Raw genomic sequence first — 26,864 nt, 5'->3', positions numbered from 1 at the left:
GAGGAAAAAACACCAATTGAATCCAATCTACATACAGTGAGGGAAAAAAGTATTTGATCCCTGCTGATTTTGTACGTTTGCCCACTGACAAAGAAATTATCAGTCTATAATTTTAATGGTAGGTTTATTTGAACAGTGAGAGACAGAATAACAACAAAAATATCCAGAAAAATGCATGTCAAAAATGTTATAAATTGATTTGCATTTTAATGAGGGAAATAAGTATTTGACCCCCTCTCAATCAGAAAGATTTCTGGCTCCCAGGTGTCTTTCATACAGGTAACGAACGGAGATTAGGAGCACACTCTTAAAGGGAGTGCTCCTAATCTCAGTTTCTTACCTGTATAAAAGATACCTGTCCACAGAAGCAATCAATCAATCAGATTCCAAACTCTCCACCATGGCCAAGACCAAAGAGCTCTCCAAGGATGTCAGGGACAAGATTGTAGACCTACACAAGGCTGGAATGGGCTACAAGACCATCGCCAAGCAGCTTGGTGAGAAGGTGACAACAGTTTCTGTGATTATTTGCAAATGGAAGAAACACAAAAGAACTGTCAATCTCCCTCAGCCTGGGGCTCCATGCAAGATCTCACCTCGTGGAGTTGCAATGATCATGAGAACGGTGAGGAATCAGCCCAGAACTACACAGGAGGATCTTGTCAATGATCTCAAGGCAGCTGGGACCATAGTCATCAAGAAAACAATTGGTAACACACTATGCCGTGAAGGACTGAAATCCTGCAGCGCCCGCAAGGTCCCCCTGCTCAAGAAAGCACATATACATGCCCGTCTGAAGTTTGCCAATGAACATCTGAATGATTCAGAGGACAACTGGGTGAACGTGTTGTGGTCAGATGAGACCAAAATGGAGTTCTTTGGCATCAACCCAACTTGCCGTGTTTGGAGGAGGAGGAATGCTGCCTATGACCCCAAGAAACCATCCACACCGTCAAACATGGAGGTGGAAACATTATGCTTTAGGGGTGTTTTTCTGCTAAAGGGACAGGACAACTTCACCGCATCAAAGGGACGATGGACGGGGCCATGTACCGTCAAATCTTGGGTGAAAACCTCCTTCCCTCAGCCAGGGTATTGAAAATGGGTCGTGGATGGGTATTCCAGCATGACAATGACCCAAAACACACGGCCAAGGCAACAAAGGAGTGGCTCAAGAAGAAGCACATTAAGGTCCTGGAGTGGCCTAGCCAGTCTCCAGACCTTAAACCCATAGAAAATCTGTGTAGGGAGCTGAAGGTTCGAGTTGCCAAACGTCAGCCTCGAAACCTTAATGACTTGAAGAAGATCTGCAAAGAGGAGTGGGACAAAATCCCTCCTGAGATGTGTGCAAACCTGGTGGCCAACTACAAGAAACGTCTGACCTCTGTGATTGCCAACAAGGGTTTTGCCACCAAGTACTAAGTCATGTTTTGCAGAGGGGTCAAATACTTATTTCCCTCATTAAAATGCAAATCAATTCATAACATTTTTGACATGCGTTTTTCTGTATTTTTTTGTTGATATTCTGTCTCTCACTGTTCAAATAAACCTACAATTAAAATTATAGACTGATCATTTCTTTGTCAGTGGGCAAACGTACAAAATCAGCAGGGGATCAAATACTTTTTTCCCTCACTGTACAATACCCCATAGTGACAAAAGGAAAAACAGGTTATTTGAATCTTTTGCAAATGTATATATTTTTTAATTACATTTAAATAAGTATTCAGACCCTTTTAAGTACTTTGTTGATGCACCTTTGGCAGTTATTACAGCCTTGTGTCTTCTTGGGTATGACGCTACACGCTTGGCACACCTGTATTTGGGTAGTTTCTTTCATTCTTCTCTACAGATCCTCTCAAGCTCTGTCAGGTTGGATGGGGTGCGTTGCTGCACAGCTATTTTCAGGTCTCGCCAGAGAAGTTCGATCGGGTTCAAGTCCGGGCCCTGGCTGGGACACTCAAGGATATTCAGAGGCTTGTCCCGAAGCCACTCCTGCATGGTCTTGGCTGTGTGCTTAGGGTCGTTGTCCTGTTGGAAGGTGAACCTTCGCCCTCAGTCTGAGGTCTTGAGCGCTCTGGAACAGGTTTTCATCAAGGATCTCTCTGTACTTTCCTCCGTTCATTTGTCTCGATCCTGACTAGTCTCCCAGTCCCTGCAGCTGAAAAACATCCCCACAGCATGATGCTGACACCACCATCCTTCACCGTACGGATAGTGCCAGGCTTCCTCCAGACGTGACGCTTGGCATTCTGGCCAAAGAGTTCAATCTTGGTTTCATCAGACCAGAGAATATTGTTTCTCATGGTCAGAGTCTTTAGGTGCCTTTTGGCCAACTCCAAGCGGGCTGTCATGTGCTTTTTGCTGAGGAGTGGCTTCCGTCTGGCCACTCTACCATAAAGGCCTGATTGGTGGAGTGCTGCAGAAATGGTTGTCCTTCTGGAAGGTTCTCCCATCTCCACAGAGGAACTCTGGAGCTTTGTCAGTGACCATCAGGTTCTTGGTCACCTCCCTGACCAAGGCCCTTCTCCCCCGATTGCTCATTTTGGCCTGGCGGCCAGCTTTAGGAAGAGTCTTGGTGGTTCCAAACTTCTTCCATTTAAGAAAAATGGAGGCCACTGTGTTCCAGGGGATCTTCAATGCTGCAGAAATAGTTTGGTACCCTTCCCCAGATTTGTACTTCGACACAATCGTGTCTCTACGGACAATTTCTTCGACCTCATGGCTTGGTTTTTGCTCTGACATGCACTGTCAACTGTGGGACCTTATATAGACGTGTGTGTTCGTGCCATTCCAAATTATTTCCAATCAATTGAATTTACCACAGGTGGACTCCAATCAAGTTGTAGGAACAGCTCAAGGATGATCAATGGAAACAGGATGCACCTGAAATCAATTTTGAGTCTCATAGCAAAGGGTTTGAATATTTATGCAAACATTTCTAAACCCGTTTTCGTTTTGTCATTATGTCATCGTGTGTCGATTGCTGAGGATTTTTTTTTTATGTTGTCAATTTTAGAACAAGGCTATAATGTAACAAAGTGGAAAGGTCAAGGGGTCTGAATACTTTCCAACGGCTCTGTAGTCCCGTTTTGTAATGGCCTTTTTAAATGTGAGCTTTGAAATTATGTATTTATGTCCATTTTTTGAATGTGGTTAATATTCATGACATTTTGATGGTAGTATGATAAACAAACAAAATATATATTTACATAGTTTGACATTTTTGTTTACTTTTTGAAAGTACTAATATTAAATACCAAAAAGTAGATGCAAAAATGTCATTTCAGCCTCTGTTGCCTCACCTTGAAGGGTTAATGTAAAGGTTAAGGGCAATACAATTTTGACAGTTTCAGTGTTGAAATCCTCAAATTTGACCTTTTTATAAGCTGTTTTGAAAAAGAAAGATATTTTTTTTAACAACACTGCACCTGTGTCTTTCAGTCTATACATGTTAGGCCTAAATACGGTGGCAAGAAAAAGTATGGAAACCCTTTGGAGTTACCTGGATTTCTGCATAAAGTGGTAATCAAATGTGATTTGATCTCAATTTAAATTACAACAATAGACAAACAGTCTGCTTAAACTAATAAAACAAACAATTATATGTTAATGTTTTTATTGAACACACCGTGTAAACATTCACAGTGTAGGGTGGGAAAAGTATGTAACTGGTTGACCCTCCTTTGGCAGCAATAACCTCAGCCAAATGTTTTCTGTAGTTGGGGAACAGACCTGTACAACGGTCAGGAGGAATTTTGGCCCATTCCTCTTTACAAAACTGTTCAGCAATATTCTTGGGATGTCTGGTGTGAACTGCTCTCTTGAGGTCATGCCACAGCATCTCGATCGGGTTGAGGTCAGGACTGACTGGGCCACTCCAGAAGGCATATTTTCTTCTGTTGAAGCCATTCTGTTGATTTACTTCTGTGTTTTGGGTCGTTGTCCTGTTGCGCTTCAATTGGCGAACAGATGGCCTTACATTCTCCTGCAAAATGTCTTGATAAACTTGGGAATACATTTTTCCGTCTACAATAGCAAGCCTTACAGGCTCTGAGGCAGAAAATCAGCTCCAAACCATGATGCTCCCTCCACCATAGTTTAAGGTTGTTTAAAAAAATATATATACTATTATTATTATTAATATTGTTATTATTTTTTAATTAGGCAAGTCAGTTAAGAACAAATTCTTATTTTCAATGATGGCCCAGGAACAGTGGGTTAACTGCCTTGTTCAGGGGCAGAACGACAGATTTTTACCTTCTCAAGTCGGGGATTCGATCGTGCAACCTTTCGGTTACAAGTCCAACCACTAGGCTACCTGCCGCCCCAAGATGTTGATGTGCTGTGCCTTTTTTTTTCTCCACACATAGTGTTGTGTGTTCCTTCTAAACACCTGAATTTTAGTTTAATATGTCCACAGAATATTTTGCCAGAAGCGCTGTGGAACATCCAGATGCTCTTTTGCGAACTTCAGACGTGCAGCAATGTTTGTTTTTTTTGACAGCAGTGGCTTCTTCCGTGGTGTCCTCCCATGAACACCGTTCTTGTTTAGTGTTTTACGTATTGTGGACTCGTCAACAGAGATGTTAGCATGTTCCAGAGATTTCTGTCAGTCTTTAGCTGACACTCTAGGATTCTTCTTAACCTCATTGCAAGAACAAGGTGCAGAATGCTAAGTCATCTTTGCAGGTCGGCCACTCCTAGGGAGAGTAGCAACAGTGCTGAACTTTTTCCATTTATAGACAATTTGTCTTACCGTGGACTGATGAACTTCAAGGCTTTGGGAGATACTTTTGTAACCTTTCCAGCTTTATGCAAGTCAACAATTTCTTAATCTTAGGTCTTCTGAGATATCTCTTGTTTGAGGCATGGTTCACATCAGGAAATGCTTCTTGTGAATAGCAAACTCAAATTTTGTGAGGTTTTATTTATTATTATTAAAAAGCTTAGTTAGCTGACTCCTGACACCAATTATCATTTGGAAAAGTCATTAGCGTAGGGGTTCACATACTTTTCCCAACCTAAACTACGAATGTTTAAATTATGTATTCAATATAGACAAGAAAAATACAATAATTTGTGGTAATTAGTTTAAGCACACTGTTTGTCAATTGTTGTGATGAAGATCAGATCAAATTTTATGACTAATTTATGCAGACATCCAGGTAATTCCAAAGGGTTCATATACTTTTTTGTGTGTGTTTTGCTTTAAACGTATCCAATAAGTGTTGGTGTCTACACACAATTATTTTCTGTGTAATTTCTACATGTGTGCCTGCATGACTTTCTGAAGTGTCTTGACTGTTGAATCTGTACAGCATGTCCTACTCCATTGGGTGTATGTGATTACTGTGCACTGTGTTTTTCTATCCTCGTGGGGACCTGAAATCCTCAAATGTCTCCAAAGATTGTAATATATGGAAAATGATCCCTCTGAGAACGAAGGCTATTTTAAACTTGGAGGTTAGGTTTAGGCTTACAATTAAGGTTAGGTGTTAAGGTTGGAGTAAGGGTTAGGGATTTTCTTTTTAATGGTAATACATTTTAGGTCCCCACAAGGATAGAAAAACAAGTGTGTGTGCATGCAGAAGTGTGTGTGTACACCACGCAGCAGATCAACCGTACTACACTGTGGTTTCAGAACCGGACGGTGGCCACCCCAAGTCACGGGGTGTGGGACATGAGGGGCAAACAGTTCCACACGGGAGTGGAGATCAAGATGTGGGCCATCGCATGTTTCGCCACACAGAGGCAGTGTCGCGAGGAGATCCTCAAGTAAGAACCAACCTGTCTTATCTGTTTCACCCACTTACTATGTGTACAACTGGGTTATGCTCGTTAGGGCACACCTTGGCAACATTTTCAATGGAAAACGAAAATGAGCATTTCTTATTGGTCCAGGTAGTCCTGCCCTGTTTCAGTACATTTTCTTCCATTTGGTGCCCAATAAACATACCCCCCCTCCTATTCATGAAGCAGCTTCTCACATAGCCACAGGGATATATGGAAAGGAATCCCTCCCTGTGTTGTTGGAGATGGCCTTCCAGATAAGAACGTGATCCTTGTGTAATTAGTTTGTCCTCTACGCCTCTGATACAACCTTAGAATTTACACAGCGACTCTCAAGGATTACGTTACTAAACCATTCCCTAACCAACCAGATTATATTTGGTCTTTACAACCCTTTTTCCCTCCTCCCCCTCCCTCATTTCTCCATTACTGTCTTTCCCTCCCTCATTCATCTTTCCCTCCCTAATTCCTCCATCACTCTCTTCTGCATCCCTCTCTCTTCCTCCATCCATTACCTACCTCCTTCTATAGGGGTTTCACAGACCAGCTGCGTAAGATCTCCAAGGATGCTGGGATGCCCATCCAGGGCCAGCCGTGTTTCTGTAAATACGCCCAGGGAGCTGACAGTGTGGAGCCTATGTTCAGGCACCTGAAGAACACCTACTCTGGACTGCAACTTATCATCGTCATCCTGCCTGGAAAGACCCCAGTCTACGGTAGGCGGCACCCATAGACATACACTACCGTTCAAAAGTTTGGGGTCACTTAGCAAAGTCCTTGTTTTTTAAAGAAAGAAAGAAAAGCACAGAATAGAAAGAGGAGTGGGAGGGCCCAGTGCACAACTGAGCAAGAGGACAAGTACATTAGTGTCTAGTTTTAGAAACAGACGCCTCACACGTCTTCAACTGGCAGCTTCATTAAACAGTACCCGCAAAACACCAGTCTCAACGTCAACAGTGAAGAGGTGACTCCGGGATGCTGGCCTTCTAGGCAGAGTTGCAAAGAAAAAGCCATATCTCAGACTGGCCAATAAATAGAAAAGATAGGCAAAATAACACAGACACTGGACAGAGGGACTCTGCCTCTTCACTGTTAACGTTGAGACTGGTGTTTTGCGGGTACTGTTTAATGAAGCTGCCAGTTGAGAACTTGTGATGCATTTGTTTCTCAAACTAGACACTAATGTACTTGTCCTCTTGCTCAGTTGTGCACCGGGGCCTCCCACTCCTCTTTCTATTCTGGTTAGAGCCAGTTTGCGCTGTTCTGTGAAGGGAGTAGTACACAGCGTTGTACGAGATCTTAAGTTTGTTGGCAATTTCTCGCATGGAATAGCCTTCATTTCTCAGAACAAGAATAGACTGACGAGTTTCATAAGAAAGGTCTTTGTTTCTGGCCATTTTGAGCCTGTAATCGAACCCAGAAATGCTGATGTTCCAGATACTCAACTAGTCTAAAGAAGGCCAGTTGTATTGCTTCTTTAATCAGCACAACCGTGTTCAGCTGTGCTAACATAATTGCAAAAGGGTTTTCTAATGCTCAATTACCCTTTTTTGAAATGATAAACTTGGATTAGCTAACACAACGTGCCATTGGAACACATGAGTGATGGTTGCTGATAATGGGCCTCTGTACACCTATGTAGATATTCCATAAAACCTGCCGTTTCCAGCTACAATAGTCATTTACAACATTAATACTGTATTTCTGATCAATTTGATGTTATTTTATTGGACCAAAAATTAGCTTTTCTTTCAAAAAGAAGGACATTTCTAAGTGACCCCAAACTTTTGAACGGTAGTGTACAGTTGAAGTTTACATACACCTTAGCCAAATACATTTAAACTCAGTTTTTCACAATTGCATTTAATCCTAGTAAAAATTCCGTCTTAGGTTAGTTAGGATCACCACTTTATTTTAAGAATGTGAAATGTCAGAATAATAGTAGAGAGAATGATTTATTTCAGCTTTATTTCTTTCATCACATTCCCAGTGGGTCATAAGTTTACATACACTCAATTAGTATTTGGTAGCATTGACTTTAAATTGTTTAACTTGAGTCAAACATTTCAGGTAGCCTTCCACAAGCTTCCCACAATAAGTTGGGTGAATTTTGGTTCATTCCTCCTGATAGAGCTGGTGTAACTGAGTCAGGTTTGTAGGCCTCTGTGCTCGCACACACTTTTTCAGTTCTGACAACAAATATTCTATACGATTGAGGTCAGGGCTTTGTGATGGCCACTCCAATACCTTGACTTTGTTGTCCCTGCATTTTGCCACAACTTTGGAAGTATGCTTGGGGTCATTATCCATTTGGAAGACCCATTTGCGACCAAACTTTAACTTCCTGACTGATGTCTTGAGATGTTGCTTCAATATATCCACATAATTTTACTTCCTCATGATGCCATCTATTTTGTGAAGTTCACCAGTCCCTCCGGCAGCAAAGCACCCCCACAACATGATGCTGCCACCTGTGTGCTTCACGGTTGGGATGGTGTTCTTCAGCTTGCAAGCATCCCCCTTTTTCCTCCAAACATAACGATGGTCATTATGGCCAAACAGTTGTTTATTTGTTTCACCAGACCATAGGACAGTTCTCCAAAAAGTATCATCTTTGTCCCCATGTGCAGTTCCAAACCGTAGTCTGGCTTTTTTTGGCGGTTTTGGAGCAGTGGCTTCTTCCTTGCTGAGTGGCCTTTCAGGTTATGTCGATATAGGACTCTTTTTACTGTGGATGTAGATACTTTTGTATCTGTTTCCTCCAGCAACTTCACAAGGTCCTTTGCTGCTGTTCTGGGATTGATTTGCACTTTTCGCACCAAATTATGTTGACAGAACGCGTCTCCTTCCTGAGCGGTATGACGGCTGCGTGGTCCCATGGTGTTTATACTTGCGTACTATTGTTTGTACAGATGAACGTGGTACCTTCAGGCGTTTGGAAATTGCTCCCAGGGATGAACCAGACTTGTGGAGGTCTACAATTATTTTCTGAGGTCTTGGTTGATTTCTTTTGGTTTTCCATTGATGTCAAGCAAAGAGGCACTGAGTTTGAAGGTAGGCCTTGAAATACATCCACAGGTACACCTCCAATTGACTCAAATGATGTCAATTCGCCTATCAGAAGCTTCTAAAGCCATTACATTATTTTCTGGAATTTTCCAAGCTGTTTAAAGGCACAGTCAACTTAGTGTATGTAAACTTCTGACCCACTGGAATTGTGATACAGTGAATTATAAGTGAAATAATCTGTCTAAACAATTGTTGGAAACATTATTTGTGTCATGCACAAAGTAGATGTCCTAACTGACTTGCCAAAACTATAGTTAAGAAGACAATTGTGGAGTGGTTGAAAAATGAGTTTTTATGACTCCAACCTAAGTGTACGTAAACTTCCCACTTCAACTGTACATATTCACATGATGTTCATTGGAATCACCTTATCCGTGCTGATTCACGGTCTAACATTTTCTGTATCTATATAATACTTCTACCAAAGCATTTGCTATTCTTTGAAACTCTTGTGTTGCTGAAGCAGCTTTGATAAGGGATGCGTGCTGTTGTGTGTTAATAACAGATAGTGTACATCTGTCTGGTATCTATCAATACTTTCCCTTTAAAGCATAGGTGGTACTTTAATCTTTACTTCCCTAATCTGACTGTTAATTGCACAGAGATTGATTGATCACTTCCTGTTACTGGTCCTGTGTAGCGGAGGTGAAGAGGGTGGGAGACACTCTCCTAGGAATGGCCACTCAGTGTGTCCAGGTGAAGAACGTGGTGAAGACGTCCCCCCAGACCCTCTCTAACCTCTGCCTCAAGATCAACGTCAAGCTGGGGGGAATCAACAATATCCTGGTGCCCCACCAACGGTACGTGGCCACTGTGGCTGGAGGATAGAAGGACTGTGGAATGACCAAACAAATATTTTTATTCAGCTAAAGCAAGCACCTTTTCTTTTGGAAATGTATGTACCTTTTTTAATTTAGTCATATTTATCTTCCTTTAGAAGTGTGCATAAATCAGCTTGAAGTAGCTAGAAAACAAGTTTTGTCGCCACATAATCCAAAAGGGAGGCAGCTAATATTTTTTCCTAAAATTACTGTTTGCAATTCACAAATAAAACATTTTATTCACATGATTCGATCACTGCGATTAAAACCGAATCCCAACTACTATAATCACGTAGTGAATCGTTTGTTTTGTCAAAGAATCATTCAAATGAATCAAATTAATTGTTCAAATGTATTTATTTTTTGACCTGTGAAGCGGGGCATCCGTTTAAACAGTAAATTCACTTTTTTAGGCCTTAGCCCTTACTACAATAGTCAATATCTGTTTTCAAATACTGTGTGTTTTGGTCTTGAGAATGTTTCTTTTATTTGTACACAAATTCCATCAATTTCAATCTCCCAATCAAGTGTCTTCCAATTTATGATTGACATAAATGTACATATTGTGTGAAATCTAAACCCTTAATCATATTAGAGACCCTTTGTTTGAACTCTGTCCTCATTTGTCCTTCTCTCTTCCTCCACCCAGACCCTCAGTATTCCAGCAGCCAATCATCTTCCTGGGGGCGGACGTTACACACCCCCCTGCTGGAGACGGGAAGAAGCCCTCCATTGCTGCAGTGAGTTCACTTAACTCCTATTGGCCTATACCAGGAGTCTCAAACTCATTTTGCCCAGGGGCCACATTTATATATTTTCTTACTATTACAACCATGGTCCACATTTACTAAGACAACCGGCAGGCTGCATTAAATAGGCTCGCGGGCCTCATCTGGCGTGAGGACTACATGTTTGAGACTTCTGTGGCCTGGTCTATACTGTATCGCCACTGTATTCAAGTTCATAATGTTTGTGCAGAGCTAATCAATTTGTGCAGCGCTGGTTTGTTTCTCACACACACACACACACACACACACACACACACACACACACACACACACACACACTCTCTCTCTCACCCTGTTTCTCTCTACATTTCTCTCTCTCCCACCCTGTTTCTCTCTTACATCTCTCTCTCTCTCTCTCTCTCTCTCTCTCTCTCTCTCTCTCTCTCTCTCTCTCTCCCCCACCCTGTTTCTCTCTATACATCTCTCTCTCTCTCTCCAGGTGGTAGGCAGTATGGACGCCCACCCCAGCAGGTACTGTGCCACAGTCAGGGTCCAGAGGCCCAGGCAGGAGGTGATCCAGGATCTGGCCTCTATGGTCCGAGAGCTGCTGATCCAGTTCTACAAGTCAACCCGCTACAAGCCCACCAGGATCATCTTCTACAGGGACGGAGTGTCAGAGGGCCAGTTCAGACAGGTGAGTAAAGACCGAGTGACTATCCTGGGGACAAAAAAATTTAAGTCTCTCTCCACCTCCAGAACTTCAGAAACCAGAGGGTCAAAGGTTGCATGTCAAATGTTGTCCCTCTTTAAATAAGCTGTTAAAGTTAGGACATCTACCTATCTGTGTAAGTAAACCATTGATGTACATCATGAAGATCCACTAAGAGGACATTAGAATAACATGCATGGGCTTTGACCTGTATGTAAGTGTAAACACTTATTTACCTGCCCCTTAGTCAGATGGTGGTTAAAGGGTGCAATGTTGAGGCCTATATCATCCGCCTCAACAGGTGCGAACTAGGAAAAACTTGCCCATAACGGAGATGGAGGACATTCAAAGTCATATCGTCAATAATGAATGTTTTTAACCCCGTTTTATCCCTCTGCCCACCCCAGGTGTTGTACTACGAGCTGCTGGCCATCCGCGAGGCCTGCATTGGCTTAGAGAAGGACTACCAGCCCGGCATCACCTACATCGTGGTCCAGAAACGCCACCACACCCGCCTCTTCTGTGCCGACCGCAACGAAAGGGTGAGTGGGCCCACTTTTCCTTCCGGCCACCCTCCCAGCTGCCTTAGAGTCATTCTGAGATAATACCCATGCCTGAGTCACACTATGGGGCCAAATCACACCCAAAATGTGCTGACTCTTACATTTTCTTCTAACACCGTTCCAACAGCTTTAGTAGATGCGTAACCAGGCCAGCTCACTACAGTTTGACTCAACTCTGTTTGGCACAGCAGTGTGATAAGCCCTTTATAGATTAGGGTGGAACTGTGTGTTACAGAGTTGGTCCGTGGTCTTTATTTACCGCTCTAAATGGTTGTCCTAATTATCCAATTAGACTGTTGTCAATGGGCCTGCTCTCCTCACCCCTGGTAATTATATTCCATTATAGCATTAGGCCTGATGTGAATTGACGGACCTGGAGTGCCATTCGAGGCCTGGGAGAGCAGGGCTTTTGGAGTTATCACCTTGTTTACAAGTGAAGTGAACTTTGACGGACAGGGAGAAATCAATTTAGTCATTATTCTGGTCATTTGTAGACTACATCATTCAGAGCTGTGGAGATAAGGCGGCGCGCAATTGGCCCAGCGTCGTTAGGGTTTGGTCGGGGTAGGCCGTCATTGTAAATAAGAATTTGTTCATAACCGACTTGCCTAGTTAAATAAAGGTAAATATAAAAAATAAACACTACACCTCCCTCCGTTCGTTCACTTTCTTACGTCATTAAATGAGTCCAAGGGGAATGTTCAATGAATGGATGTGTGTGTCTGGTGTTGAAGTAGAACAGGACAGATGGGAAGATTTGTTTTTAACATTGGCAGTAATTAATAATAACTCCAAATCGACATCTTCTCTTCGTTCAGGTTGGACGTAGTGGAAACATTCCTGCTGGCACCACGGTGGACACGGACATCACGCACCCCTACGAGTTTGACTTTTACCTCTGCAGTCACGCTGGAATACAGGTACTGCAGCATTCATCTGTTCATCTAGCCTGCTGCCTCACTGCACCTTACTCTCAGGAAATGACGTCATGAAGTCTCAGGAAATACGCTGTCTTTTTAGAATTTAAACGCACTTTTTTCACACTGTGTGTTTTGGTTTTTGGAAGGTAAACAGTTCTTTACTGAAGCTAAACTACCAAATACTCTTTGGTTTTGAAGTTGAACAAATTTTGACTAAATTTGCAAATAGGCCTATACCTCATTCTAAAACCCAATTGTCATTGTCTTTCTACATCACTTTTTATACCACAGTTCCATTAAATCCCCAAATAGAGCTTGTGTAGTATGTGTAACGTCTGCTGTCTGCTTTCCCCAGGGGACCAGTCGGCCCTCCCACTACCACGTCCTGTGGGACGACAACTGCTTCACGGCCGATGAGTTCCAGCTGCTCACCTACCAGCTGTGCCACACCTACGTGCGCTGTACCCGCTCCGTCTCCATCCCCGCGCCAGCCTACTACGCCCACCTGGTGGCCTTCCGTGCCCGCTACCATCTGGTGGACAAGGAGCACGACAGGTGATTGGCAGGAATGGGGCTGGGTGTTACTCTATCACTGCACAAAACAATCTGGGCTAGTTTAGTCTTTCTGCATGCTTCGCCTCTGTTGTGCTCAACATAACGTTTCATATTTCCTATCTATTTTGGGTGAAATGTACAGTACTGCAATACTGTTTATTTTTTATTTTTCTACTGCCCCAAAGCAGCACTAGGTAGTATACTGCCCCCAAATCAAATTGTATTCGTCACATGCGCCGAATACAACAGGTGTAGGTAGACCTTACAGTGAAATGCTTACTTACAAGCCCTTAACCAGCAATGTCGTTTTAAGAAAATAGAGTTAAGGAAAAAAAGTAACAAGTAGTTAAAGAGCAGCAGTAAAATAACAATAGCGAGACTATATACAGAAGGTACCGGTACAGAGTCAATGTGCGGGGGCACCGGTTAATTGAGGTAATATGTACATGTAGGTAGAGTTATTAAACTGACTATGCATAGATATTAACAGAGTAGTTGTGGTGTAAAGGGGGGGGGGGGCAGCAATGCAAATAGTCTGGGAAGCCATTTGATTAGATGTTCAGGAGTCTTATGGCTTGGGGGTAGAAGCTGTTTAGAAGCCTCTTGGACCTAGACTTGGTGCTCAGGTACTGCTTGACGTGCGGTAGCAGAGAGAACAGTCTGACTAGGGTGGCTGGAGTCTTTGACAATTTTTAAGGCCTCCCTCTGACACCGCATGGTATAGAGGTCCTGGATGGCAGGAAGCTTGGCCCCAGTTATATACTGGGCCGTACGCACTACCCTCTGTATTGCCTTGCGATCGGAGGCCGAGCAGGTACCATACCAGGCAGGATGCTCTCGATGGTGCAGCTGTAGAACCTTTTGAGGATCTGAGGACCCAGGCCAAATCTTTTCAGTCTCCTGAGGGGTAATAGGTTCTGTCATGCCCTCTTCACGACTGTCTTGGTGTGCTTGAACCATGTTAGTTTGTTGGTGATGTGGACACCAAGGAACTTGACGCTCTCAACCTGCTCCACTACAGCCCCGTCGATGAGAATAGGGGCATGCTCGGTCCTCCTTTTCCTGTAGTCCGCAATCGTCTCCTTTGTCTTGATCACATTGAGGGAGAGATTGTTGTCCTGGCACCACACGGCCAGGTCTCTAACCTCCTCCCTATAGGCTGTCTCGTCGTTGATCAGGTCTACCACTGTTGTGATCGGCAAACTTAATGATGGTGTTGGAGTCGTGCCTGGCTGTGCAATCATGAGTGAACAGGGAGTACAGGAGGGGACTGAGCACGCACCCCTGAGGGTCCCCTGTGTTGAGGATCAGCGTGGTGAATGTGTTGTGACCTACCCTTACCACCTGGGGGTGGCCCGTCAGGATGTCCAGGATCCAGTTGCAGAGGGAGGTGTTTAGTCCCAGGTTCCTTAGCTTATTGATGAGCTTTGAGGGCACTATGGTGTTGATCTCTGAGCTGTAGTCAATGCATAGCATTCTCACATAGGTGTTCCTTTTGTCCAGGTGGGAAAGGGCAGTGTGGAGTGTAATAGAGGTTGCATCTGTGGATCTGTTAGGGCGGTATGCAAATTGGAGTGAGTCTAGGGTTTCTGGGATAATGGTGTTGATGTGAACCATGATCAGCCTTTCAAAGCACTTCATGGCTATAGACGTGAGTGCAATCGGACAGTAGTCATTTAGGCAGGTTACCTTAGTGTTCTTGGGCACAGGGACTATGGTGGTCTGCTTAAAACATGTTGGTATAACAGACTCGGACAGGGAGAGGTTGAAAATGTCCATGAAGACACTTGCCAGTGGGTCAGCGCATGCTCGCAGTACACGTCCTGGTAATCCGTCTGGCCCTGTGGCCTTGTGAATGTTGACCTGTTTAAAGGTCTTACATTGGCTGCGGAGAGCGTGATCACACAGTCGTCCGGAACAGCTGGTGCTCTCATGCATGTTTTAGTGTTACTTGCCTCGACGCAAGCGTAGAAGTGGTTCAGCTCTTCTGTAGGCTCGTGTCACTGGGCAGCTCTCGGTTGTGCTTCCCTTTTGTAGTCTGTAATGGTTTGCAAGCCCTGCAACATCCGTTGAGCGTCGGAGCCGGTGTAGTAGGATTCGATCTTAGTCCTGTATTGATACTTTGATTGTTCGTTGGAGGACATCGTGGGATTTCTTATAAGCTTCCGGGTTAGAGTCCCTCTCCTTGAAAGCAGCAGCTCTAGCCTTTAGCTCGTTGTGGATGTTGCCTGTAATCCATGGCTTCTGGTTGGGGTATGTACGTACGGTCACTGTGGGGACGACGTCATCGATGCACTTATTGATGAAGCCAATGACTGATGTGGTGTACTCCTCAATGCCATATGAAGAATCCCGGAACAAATTCCAGTCTGTGCTAGCAAAACAGTTCTGTAGCTTAGCATCTGCTTCATCTGATCACCTTTTTTTTTATTGACTGAGTCACTGGTGCTTCCTGCTTTAATTTTAGCTTGTAAGCAGGAATCAAGAGGATAGAATTATGGTCATATTTGCCAAATGGAGGGCGAGGGAGAGCTTTGTACACGTCTCTGTATGTGGAGTAAAGGTGGTCTAGAATTTTTCTCCCTCGGGTCTACATTAAACATGCTGATAGAAATTTGGTAAAACGGTTTTAAGTTTTCCTGCAATAAAGTCCCCGGCCACTAGGAGCGCCACTAGGTAGTATACTGCCCCCCCCCCCCCCCCCCAGCAGTGCTAGGTAGTATGCTGCCCCCACCAAGCAGTGCTAGGTAGTATGCTGCCCCCACCAAGCAGTGCTAGGTAGTATGCTGCCCCCACCAAGCAGTGCTAGGTAGTATGCTGCCCCCACCAAGCAGTGCTAGGTAGTATGCTGCCCCCCCCCAAGCAGTGCTAGGTAGTATGCTGCCCCCCCCCCCCCCAAAGCAGTGCTAGGTAGTATACTGCCCCCCCCCCCCCCCCCCAAAGCAGCGCTAGGTAGTATACTGCCCCCCCCAAAGCAGCGCTAGGTAGTATACTGCCCCCCCAAAGCAGCGCTAGGTAGTATACTGCCCCCCCAAAGCAGCGCTAGGTAGTATACTGCCCCCCCCAAAGCAGCGCTAGGTAGTATACTGCCCCCCCAAAGCAGCGCTAGGTAGTATACTGCCCCCCCCAAAGCAGCGCTAGGTAGTATACTGCCCCCCCCCAAAGCAGCGCTAGGTAGTATACTGCCCCCCCCAAAGCAGCGCTAGGTAGTATACTGCCCCCCCAAAGCAGCGCTAGGTAGTATACTGCCCCCCCCAAAGCAGCGCTAGGTAGTATACTTCCCCCCCCAAAGCAGCGCTAGGTAGTATACTGCCCCCCAAAGCAGCGCTAGGTAGTATACTGCCCCCCCCCCAAGCAGCGCTAGGTAGTATACTGCCCCCCCCAAGCAGCGCTAGGTAGTATACTGCCCCCCCCCAAGCAGCGCTAGGTAGTATACTGCCCCCCCCCCAAGCAGCGCTAGGTAGTATACTGCCCCCCCCCAAGCAGCGCTAGGTAGTATACTGCCCCCCCCCCCCCCAAGCAGTGCTAGGTAGTATACTGCCCCAGAAAGCTAGCTTTCTACGTAAAAAAATGTAGCTTCAAAGAAGTGTGTGTATGATAGTTGACCTGTCTTTCTGATCCATTCATGTATGTGTCTGTCCTGATGAATGTCTTCTCTTCTCCCAGTGCGGAGGGCAGCCATGTCTCTGGGCAGAGTAACGGTCGGGACCCCCAGGCTCTGGCCAAGGCGGTGCAGATTCACCACGACACGCTGAGGACCATGTACTTCGCCTGAGCACCACCCCACACCACCATCACCGCACTTAAAGCACACACACACACACAAACCCCGCCTGCCAGTCAAGGAGGGTTGCATCCCCCCACAACCAGTCAATCCGGACCTGACACTGTGTAGAGGGAAGAGGGGGGTGGGGGAAGCCCCCTGCAATGGACTGAGGATGCAGACAGACGCTGCTTTAAAACAAGAGAGGAAGAACTTGGCACTATTATGCAATATTAAACCAGCCAACTGCTTTTCCAGGGCACCCCAACTCCGCCCCCACCCTCCTCCAGTCCCTCCCTCCTTTTCTCCGGTCATGAAGGAGATCTGTTTAGATTCCGGATGTGTATGGTCAACGTTGCAGAAATCGTTCCCTTTCGTCATCATGCCTTTTACGTCAGCTCAGTTTTTAACGGCAGCACTTCTGCCCTTTTTCGTTTGTTAGTTCTGTTTTGACTTTTTCTTTATCAAAGGTGGAGGAGAGAAGAAGAAAAGGATCAGGAGTGTGAAGGGTGGATCTCTATCGGTGCAGACCCATCACGGCGCACAAGCTTGCCACTGGTATTTTCCTCTCCTTTCCTCTCCAGCTTTTCTTTTAGCCAATGGTGAGTGTGTCAATGGACACTGTGTACTAGGAGACGAACACAAGCTATTATTGTGAGCACAGTGCCACCTGGAGTCTGAACGGTGTAAATGCTCTCTTCAAAAGTCCCAACCTGTCTGGGGAATAAGCTATGATGCTAATCATATGATTTCCAACTCGTTATCGTTTGACTTGAACCAATAAGTGCTGTGCGTATACACTGGCACACATCATAGAGGGTAATACAATGATATCACACCCTAGGTCAGTCCCCTATGACATAGGTCTAATGTGCTGTCACATCAACTAACTACATTGCAATGTGACCCTGTTTTGAATTTTCTTTCCTGTACATCATGTGTTTTGATATTTAAGGTGCTTGTTTGTTTTTTTTACCATTCTTTCCAGTATTTATTAGTACGCTCAAGATATAGTAATTTAACATGAGACGAGCGTTTTTATTTCTGCATTCTTTCTATCTCATTGCTCTTTCGATCTATCCGCTCTCTTGGATTTTAATTTGTGGTGGGAGATCCTAAATTGAATGACAGATCATGTTGCTTTCCCCTGGTGCAATAATCTTTTAGCTTCTAGAAGATACGGTTTGAATATCTGGAAGTCTGTAGCAGTGAGTTACGAGAATGTAGCAGAACCCTGATCTCCTATGAGAACTCTGTTCACACAATTGGCACTTACCCGTTGCTCCTCTTTATGAAGGGGGGTAGAGGGGCTCAGAGGTCTAATGGTTATGCCAGTGAGTGTGTCATGGGTTAGAAATCAAGTGCCTGGTTTTGGAAATGAACAGTTAAATGGAAGTTGTATGGATGGATTATGACATGGACATCCTAGCCTTTAAAATGTATTCAAACAAGGAAGTTAAAGGGCAACGTTTAGCTGGGGAAAGTTGACTTTAAGCTACATTTTGCCTCCTTTTTTTTGACAGACATTGCATCGCATTGAAATCCTCATGATAGAAAATATATATATTCTGTGTGTGTGTTAGTTTATCCTATTGTCTTTGCCTAATAGCAGCAGTATTTTAGCAGATCAAGTCGTGCTGCACTCTCTCTATCCTCATCAGACATGGATCTAGCTGCTATATCTACATGTACTCAAGGTGACTAAGAATCGAGGCATGCCTCAGTCATGAGCGGCAGGAGAGCTAAGCCGACATTTCATTTTTTCCCCCGCCATATACAGTGGGGAGAACAAGTATTTGATACACTGCCGATTTTGAAGGTTTTCCTACTTACAAAGCATGTAGAGGTCTGTAATTTTTATCATAGGTACACTTCAACTGTGAGAGACGGAATCTAAAACAAAAATCCAGAAAATCACATTGTATGATTTTTAAGTAATTAATTTGCATTTTATTGCATGACATAAGTATTTGATACATCAGAAAAGCAGAACTTAATATTTGGTACAGAAACCTTTGTTTGCAATTACAAAGATCATACGTTTCCTGTAGTTATTGACCAGGTTTGCACACACTGCAGCAGGGATTTTGGCCCACTCCTCCATACATACCTTCTCCAGATCCTTCAGGTTTCGGGGCTGTCGGTGGGCAATACGGACGTTCAGCTCCCTCCAAAGATTTTCTATTGGGTTCAGGTCTGGAGACTGGCTAGGCCACTCCAGGACCTTGAGATGCTTCTTACGGAGCCACTCCTTAGTTGCCCTGGCTGTGTGTTTCGGGTCGTTGTCATGCTGGAAGATCCAGCCACGACCCATCTTCAATGCTCTTACTGAGGGAAGGAGGTTTTTGGCCAAGATCTCGCGATACATGGCCCCATCCATCCTCCCCTCAATACGGTGCAGTCGTCCTGTCCCCTTTGCAGAAAAGCATCCCCAAAGAATTATGTTTCCACCTCCATGCTTCACGGTTGGGAGGGTGTTCTTGGGGTTGTACTCAACCTTCTTCTTCCTCCAAACACGGCGAGTGGAGTTTAGACCAAAAATCTCTATTTTTGTCTCATCAGACCACATGACCTTCTCCCATTCCTCCTCTGGATCATCCAGATGGTCATTGGCAAACTTCAGACGGGCCTGGACATGCGCTGGCTTGAGCAGGGGGACCTTGCGTGCGCTGCAGGATTTCAATCCATGACAGCGTAGTGTGTTACTAATGGTTTTCTTTGAGACTGTGGTCCCAGCTCTCTTCAGGTCATTGACCAGGTCCTGCCGTGTAGTTCTGGGCTGATCCCTCACCTTCCTTATGATCATTGATGCCCCACGAGGTGAGATCTTGCATGGAGCCCCAGACCGAGGGTGATTGACCGTCATCTTGAACATCTTCCATTTTCTAATAATTGCGCCAACAGTTGTTGCCTTCTCACCAAGCTGCTTGCCTATTGTCCTGTAGCCCATCCCAGCCTTGTGCAGGTCTACAATTTTATCCCTGATGTCCTTACACAGCTCTCTGGTCTTGGCCATTGTGGAGAGATTGGAGTCTGTTTGATTGAGTGTGTGTACAGGTGTCTTTTATACAGGTAACAAGTTCAAACAGGTGCAGTTAATACAGGTAATGAGTGGAGAACAGGAGGGCTTCTAAAAGAAAAACTAACAGGTCTGTGAGAGCCGGAATTCTTACTGGTTGGTAGGTGATCAAATACTTATGTCACGCAATAAAATGCAAATTAATTACTTAAAAATCATACAATGTGATTTTCTGGATTTTTGTTTTAGATTCCGTCTCTCACAGTTGAAGTGTACCTATGATAAAAATTACAGACCTCTACATGCTTTGTAAGTAGGAAAACCTTAAAAATCGGCAGTGTATCAAATACTTGTTCTCCCCACTGTAACTGAGCATCCAAACCAATAGTAGCTAGCTGTCTTCTAGAGTCAACAATTCAATGAATCTTGGAAGTCAGAGAGACTGACTGAGTGAGTGACTTGTGTGGTCGCTGCTTAGCTCCTCTGCTCTATGACGTGAGGCATGCCTAGTGGTGTTCAAGAGAAAGACAATAATCTGCACTAAAAGAAGTGTGTGTCAGACCGAACACATGCCTCTGGTGCTATGGGGGGGTGGCCTTCTTGCCGCACCCCTTTGAGAATTTGCAGTCTGAGTGGGCCCTTGGGGGGGGGGGGGGGGGGGGTCTGTTATGTGGGGCAGTGTAGTGATTCTCGTCCTAACTGTTAATGGAAACGGTTGCCATTGAGAACCTCTTGTTTTGACGTTACAATGATACAAGGACACAGTTCTCAAGGCAAGGACTGCCCCAATAGGTGAACGGTAGTGTGGTCCAATGGTAGAATCCTGTGTCCCCCTGTAGTTGCGTTTGACTGCCTTCCCAACTCTAGCCTTCCCCTGGCTGGAAGCCAATGAGTTTGAGCCTTCATGATCTTCACTAGTGTCCAAAAAGCCTTTTTAAAAAGCCAGATTGGAAGATGTGTGTATGTACATTTCACATTATTGTAATGCTCACACCACTTATTTTTGCTAACAAAAAAATCTAACATATGTAGTTATATAGTTATTCATCATAGTAATAATATCATTAAAGGTAAACGGTAATAAAATATGTAAGAGTTGATAATGCAATAGACTGTTGTTGACTCGTGTCCTGTGGCAATGTATAACATTAATTTGTTTGTTTTGGCGTGCGTACGGTGGCGGTGAATGTATTTCGACATGTAACGTGTGTCTGGATTGTTAGACTGTTATGGATCGGGATGTGGTGGACTTGTCTCCTCTGAGTTCTAGAAGTAAGAGGTGCTTCTATTTCTGTCACTCTTGGCAGCTGTTGTCAGATCTTCCCTGTTGTCATAGAATCCAAATGGAATCATTAGACTTTTTTTAAGAGCATAATTGTTCTGATCCAGATCGTCTTTCTCAGGCGGGAGTTGACGCCTGTAGAGTAGGGGAGAGCGGGAGAAACCGGGGCTTGTCAAAGTGTTTGTAGACCCACTTTTAAAAAGATGTAGTTGATTTAAAGAATGAGATGGTTACCTTGACTGGTCATCTTGAACGTTTAGTACCGATGCGGCCCGCAGTGTTTTAGGTTGAGCCTTGTGGGTTATGAGGACCCTATAGAGCGAGACTTGGCCTGTAACTGTTGCTTTTCTCCACGCGCAACCAAGGGCACTTCTTGTGCTCAGAAATACAAAGCCTATAGGCCTCCAGTAAGTCTGCAATGTGACAGTCTATAATCTTATTTGTTTTTCCCACTTTCTCCTGACTTTTGCTTCCCGTTGCCAGAGGACTACATTCCATAGCCAGTAGATCTGCCATCGGATTCCCCTGAGAAGTGGAGAAAAGATGGAAGACTAGAGGACAGACGAAGTTAACTGTGTGTGTGTTGGTTAGTACAGAGTAGGGTATTGTAGTTAGATTGGTTTTCGTGCATGTGGCTGGTTCTGGTGTATGTGAAGTGAGAAGTAGGGCTAAGTGCCATTTGAGGGAGGTGGCGTGTATGGATCGGGACATTGTTTAGCAAGCGACAAGCGTAGCTCTCATCTAAGCTGACATTATGATGAACGTCAAGGACTATAGAACATTCAGATTTTCCTGGGCAAAAGAACACATGTTTACATATAGCAGATGTGTTTGCCTAACATCCTTATAACATTACAACTCGCTACATCGTCATCCGTAACGTTTTTCAGATGTTCGTTTTGTTTTCATCAGTTTTTTTGCTTAGTTTATAGATATTTATGAGCAAGGCCTTTCTAGGTCCAAAACATCACCCCAGAGTTTGCTATACTCTATGGGAAAGTAGCTATATTTACAGTAGCTATATGTGTGTTCATTCCATTGCCTGTGACGCACAGATATACTGGATTTTGTGTTGTATATTCTTTCTTTTCGGGGTGGAAGGTAAATCTATGGCAGAGTGACGAAGTCCACAGAAAGTGCCTTTCTTTATGGTGGTGCTGTAAAACAAAAGTCAAACGGAAAATCAAAAAGACATCGATCCTATTTTTGAAGAAAAAACACCACACCTGCGTTTTATGCACAGTGTACACACACACACACACCAAGATTGATACTGAGGACCCGCAGTCTGTTTGTTAAAGACATTAGAGTATATGATTGTGGTTGAGCGTTCACTTAGTGGTGCATTTTGAGTCTGGACCAATGGACTTGGTAGGTTGGTACAGTGGAACTTGCGTTGACAAGCGAGGTCACAGTTAAAACCGGGGTGTGTGTGTGTGTGACACAGCCTGGCCCACGAATGACAAACATAGCACAGCACTTTATAGACTGCCACTCTCTCTCGGACATGAAACCAAGAGGTTTTCTGTCTCTGTTCCTCCTCCAATCCCCGCCTCCCAGATACAGTTTAGTATCGAATAATTGTTTATTATGTGAATGAGGAGATTTTCCTCCTCTGGGAAAGGGAATTGGATTACGACACCAAACAAAACGGTTGCTATCGCTACTAAGTGGTCATTTTTAAAAGCGTGCCTCCAGCTCATGTGACTTCGCTAATGATGGCTCTGTTTTGAGTCGGCCTGCATTTATATGGTTTCTCCTTAAGAATTTGAAACCACCAACGGTTTTTAAGTGTTCCAATGTAAGGCATCCATATTAGGAAGCAGGGCATCCATATTAGGAAGTCGTCAGTTGTCTGGCCCATGGCATTCTCTCATCCTAGTGCAATGCCTCGCCGTGTGTCTGTCTTGTCCTTACTGGAAGGGTAGTGGGCCTACTTTCATTGGCGTTTTGGGGCAGTTCGGGTGTAGAATAAGACTCCGAGGGGGTCTGTATGAGTCATTTGGGGTACCCGTCAGTCCAGGGGGGTGATACCTTTACAAGAGATTTAAAAAATATATATATATATATATGCGCCTCACTTACCTTGGTATGCTGCATATGTTATACTACATGAGAGGAAAAACTGCAAATATTGCTTTGGTTATTACAGTATAATGCTTGATTAATACCTGACTATGATATTCTTATAACTATTTTAGAGACAGAAGTATAACTGTAAGATATTCTTGTTTTAGTTTTTTTGTCTTAACACTTATCTGACTTGAGCCGAACGTTTTATGTTGTCGTCCTATTTAAATGTGTCGTTCTTTTTAATATGTATATGAAATGTATATTGCAAAATATGTTATGCTGTATTTATTGAGTGCATAAACGAGCGGCTAGCTAGAGTCTCATTGGCAGCATGGTGGAGGTGGAGCTAGGGGACGAGGCCTTAAACCCCCCCCTCCCTCTCCATGTTGAAGCCTTATCCTCCCCCAGACACGCAAGCACAGCAACGTGGTGGTGGGCGGACAGAGGGGCACAGTTGAGCAGGGGGACCTGTTTTTTAAATGAGGTATTAATTATGTAGACCCCTGCGTCTAGCGGTTTGGTTCCTCGTGAAGGGAGGAGGCCTTCTCATATGTCCTCTTACCACCTTCTTGTACTCTCTCTTCCCTCTCTCCTCCCCGGTTCTCTCCTCCCCGGTTCTCTCCTCCCATCTTGAAGAGGCCACCCCCACATGTTGTGTCTCATCTCCTGTAGGGTAGGGGAACCTTTACTGAACCACACGGACTGAGCTGAGCCTTGTTAAAAACCTCACGTCCTCATCCAGAGCTGCTAATATGTTAGCCATGTAAACTCTCCTGGCCTGGTGAAGTACAGGTGGGTGAGAATAGAGGAGAAAAGGAGGGAATGATGGTGACTGTGCTAAGGCAGAGGATGTTAGGTGTGGCTTCTGTCCTTTCACTTTTTCCCCCTTGTGCCAGAGACTTTTACACAGTAAGGAGTGGAGTGTAAAGTCTCGTTCCGCTCAAATACAAGCCTCCGCCTTAAGTGTGTTGTTACGTCGTTGTTGGGTTTTATTTACGACTACGGAATGCCTGAGTTGAGTACAAAAAAAATGGCCTAACTCCAAAATGGCATCCTCGTGTTTCTTTTCAAACCACTAATAGTGCTACAGTAGTTGGTGAGCCCCAACGTACAAAAGTGTTTTGTTTCCCCACGTGTATGGATGTAAGAACAGGAGCCCGAGGGTTCTGTGTGCTGTACCTGTATGTCACGATCGTCTACAGGAGAGAGAGATGACCAAGGCGCAGCGTGTGCAAAATACATCTTCTTTATTATAAGAAGGAAAACAAAACAACAAACAGACGAACGTGAAGCTAATAACGAACTAGTGCACACATGCAACATAGAACATAGACAACTACCCCCCAAAACCTACTGCCTATGGCTACCTTAAATATGGCTCCCAATCAGAGACAAATGAATGACAGCTGTCTCTGATTGAGACCCAATCTAGGCAGCCATAGACATAACTAGACAACCTAACAATACTCTATCCCATACACATACAACACCCATAGACTAACCAAAACACACACAACATACAATGCCCACCCCAACTCACGCCCTGACCAACTAAACATAATCAAAATAACATAAAAATAGGTCAGGAACGTGACACTGTATAACGAATCAAGGTGTTGTAATAATTAGTTGCTGTTCTGTTAGTTGTTCCCACCTCACTCTAGGGTCAGAGGTCAGAGGCATGGAGCTTGGAAGGGGTCGTCAACCCTGTTCAGAACGTTTAATAGGCTTTTCTACCTATTACCCACAGACAAATCCTTTGTTTAAGACATGTTGACTCCATTTAGCTATCTGATTGATGTGCAAGCAGACGCTGCTTGTTTTCAGTCCGTTCGCAGTCCATGTTAAGATTTTGAAATGACGTTTGCTCGAGAGATTATCGGATGCTGTTTTCCCAATGTTACACTGGTTTGAAGACCGATCTCGTCAGTGGCCAAGAATGCTGGACTTTTTTTTTTTTTTTGAGTTTCCTATATGTTTCATCGGTATCTTGAGGTTATTTTTGTATTTGACGTGCGTCAGTTAGGATTGTGCGCTGTGATACCATTTTGAGTTCTGAGGCACCAGCTAAAATCAATGGGTGTTTGATGATACGAACAAGGTAGCCACATGAGTTCCATGCCTCGATCTCTCTCCCTTACTACTCTGTATGTTTCAAACTCTCTGTTGTACCAACAGGTCTTTTTATTTCAGTTTTAAATGTCTTTTGTCTTATAATTTTTTCTTTTAGGACTTTAGTTTAGCTTTGCTACAATTTGAAGTGTATCTTTCACTAATACTTGTAATAAAAAGCTTTGCTTTAAAACCTTTCGATTCATGATATTTGTTTCTAGACCACGCTGGCTATAGCCACTAGTGATTGACATGTCACTAAATGATTGACATGTCATTGCACTGTGTTCGAATTCTATTCTATTATTCTTCTGATTCTATGTTGTTGCACCAGACATTTGCCTGTACATATTGTGGTATTTAGTCTCTTCATTTCAAGGAATGTAACGAAGTAGTTTTGAGAAGTAGAAGTCGGAACCTCTTTTTTGGTAAGTAACTCCTGTATAGTGTGGCAAAGGGAGTGTATATTACTGGAAACCTTCTAAGTTTACAAGTAAACTATGAGAATTTTGGTAACTTTCAAGGAATATTGAATTTTATCAAATGACACCTAGTGGCATTTTTGGGTACATCAGATTATCACAGGTGTCTAATCTCTGGCACTCTGGCTTTATCACATGTAAAATATATATATATTTTAAAATCTAATAAGATTGTAAAATAAAACCATTGAATGACAACGGTATACAACAGTAACCCTAAATATAAACCATCTTAGTGAATTAATGAGGGTTTCACAATGAGATCCTTTATATTTTTTTACTTTGTTGATATGTTATGAAAATGTTTTGTGGCAGTATTTGGAAGAGTTGCAGAGTTAATTGAAAATAATGGCATTGTGTACTAGTTGCTTTTTATTCATTAAACCGTATGGTTTATCCACTAGAAACGGAAAAAGGACGTTGACACCCCTTCTCATAAACCATATGGTTTATCCACTAGAAACAAACAAAAAAACGTCGACACCCCTTCAAATTTGTGGATTTGGCTATTTGCCGACAGTTGTATAAAATCGAGCACACAGCCATGCAATCTCCATAGACAAACATTGGCATTAGAATGGCCTTACTGAAGAACTCAGTGGCTCAATGTGGCACAGTCATAGAATGCCACCTTTCCAACAGGTCCGTTCATCAAATTTCTGCCCTGCTAGAGCTGCCCCGGTCACCTGTAAGTGTTTTTATTGTGAAGTGGAAATGTCTAGGAACAACAACGGCTCAGCCGCGAAGTGGTAAACCACACAAGCTCACAGAATGGGAGCTGCCCCTTGCCTGTCCTTGCTTGCAACACTCACTACCAAGATCCAAACTGCCTCTGAAAGCAACGTAAGCACAGGAACTGTTTGTAGGGAGCTTCATGAAATGGGTTTCCATGGCCGAGCAGCCGCACATAAGCCTAAGATCACCATGCACAATGCCAAGCGTTGGCTGGAGTGGTGTAAAGCTCACCGCCATTGG

At 44.0% G+C, this 26,864-nt stretch overlaps 1 protein-coding gene across 2 annotated transcripts in view; it reads left to right on the top strand.

The window, feature by feature from the left end:
* Positions 1–25,600, top strand: part of LOC139564058 (protein argonaute-3) — a 49,306-nt gene extending 23,706 nt beyond the window's left edge. For both annotated transcript variants that reach the window (XM_071383278.1, XM_071383277.1), the window contains exons 11-19: positions 5,645–5,778; positions 6,325–6,509; positions 9,503–9,662; positions 10,333–10,423; positions 10,911–11,105; positions 11,528–11,662; positions 12,502–12,603; positions 12,959–13,158; positions 16,825–25,600. In XM_071383278.1, the coding sequence (XP_071239379.1) occupies positions 5,645–5,778; positions 6,325–6,509; positions 9,503–9,662; positions 10,333–10,423; positions 10,911–11,105; positions 11,528–11,662; positions 12,502–12,603; positions 12,959–13,158; positions 16,825–16,933 (1,311 nt within the window). In that variant the 3' untranslated portion in view covers positions 16,934–25,600. The remainder of the gene's footprint in view (positions 1–5,644; positions 5,779–6,324; positions 6,510–9,502; positions 9,663–10,332; positions 10,424–10,910; positions 11,106–11,527; positions 11,663–12,501; positions 12,604–12,958; positions 13,159–16,824) is intronic.
* Positions 25,601–26,864: the final 1,264 nt, after the last annotated feature.

This window comes from Salvelinus alpinus, chromosome 35, assembly GCF_045679555.1.
Source record: "Salvelinus alpinus chromosome 35, SLU_Salpinus.1, whole genome shotgun sequence".
Taxonomy (NCBI): domain Eukaryota; kingdom Metazoa; phylum Chordata; class Actinopteri; order Salmoniformes; family Salmonidae; genus Salvelinus; species Salvelinus alpinus.
This window is presented reverse-complemented; position numbering and strand designations above follow the sequence as displayed.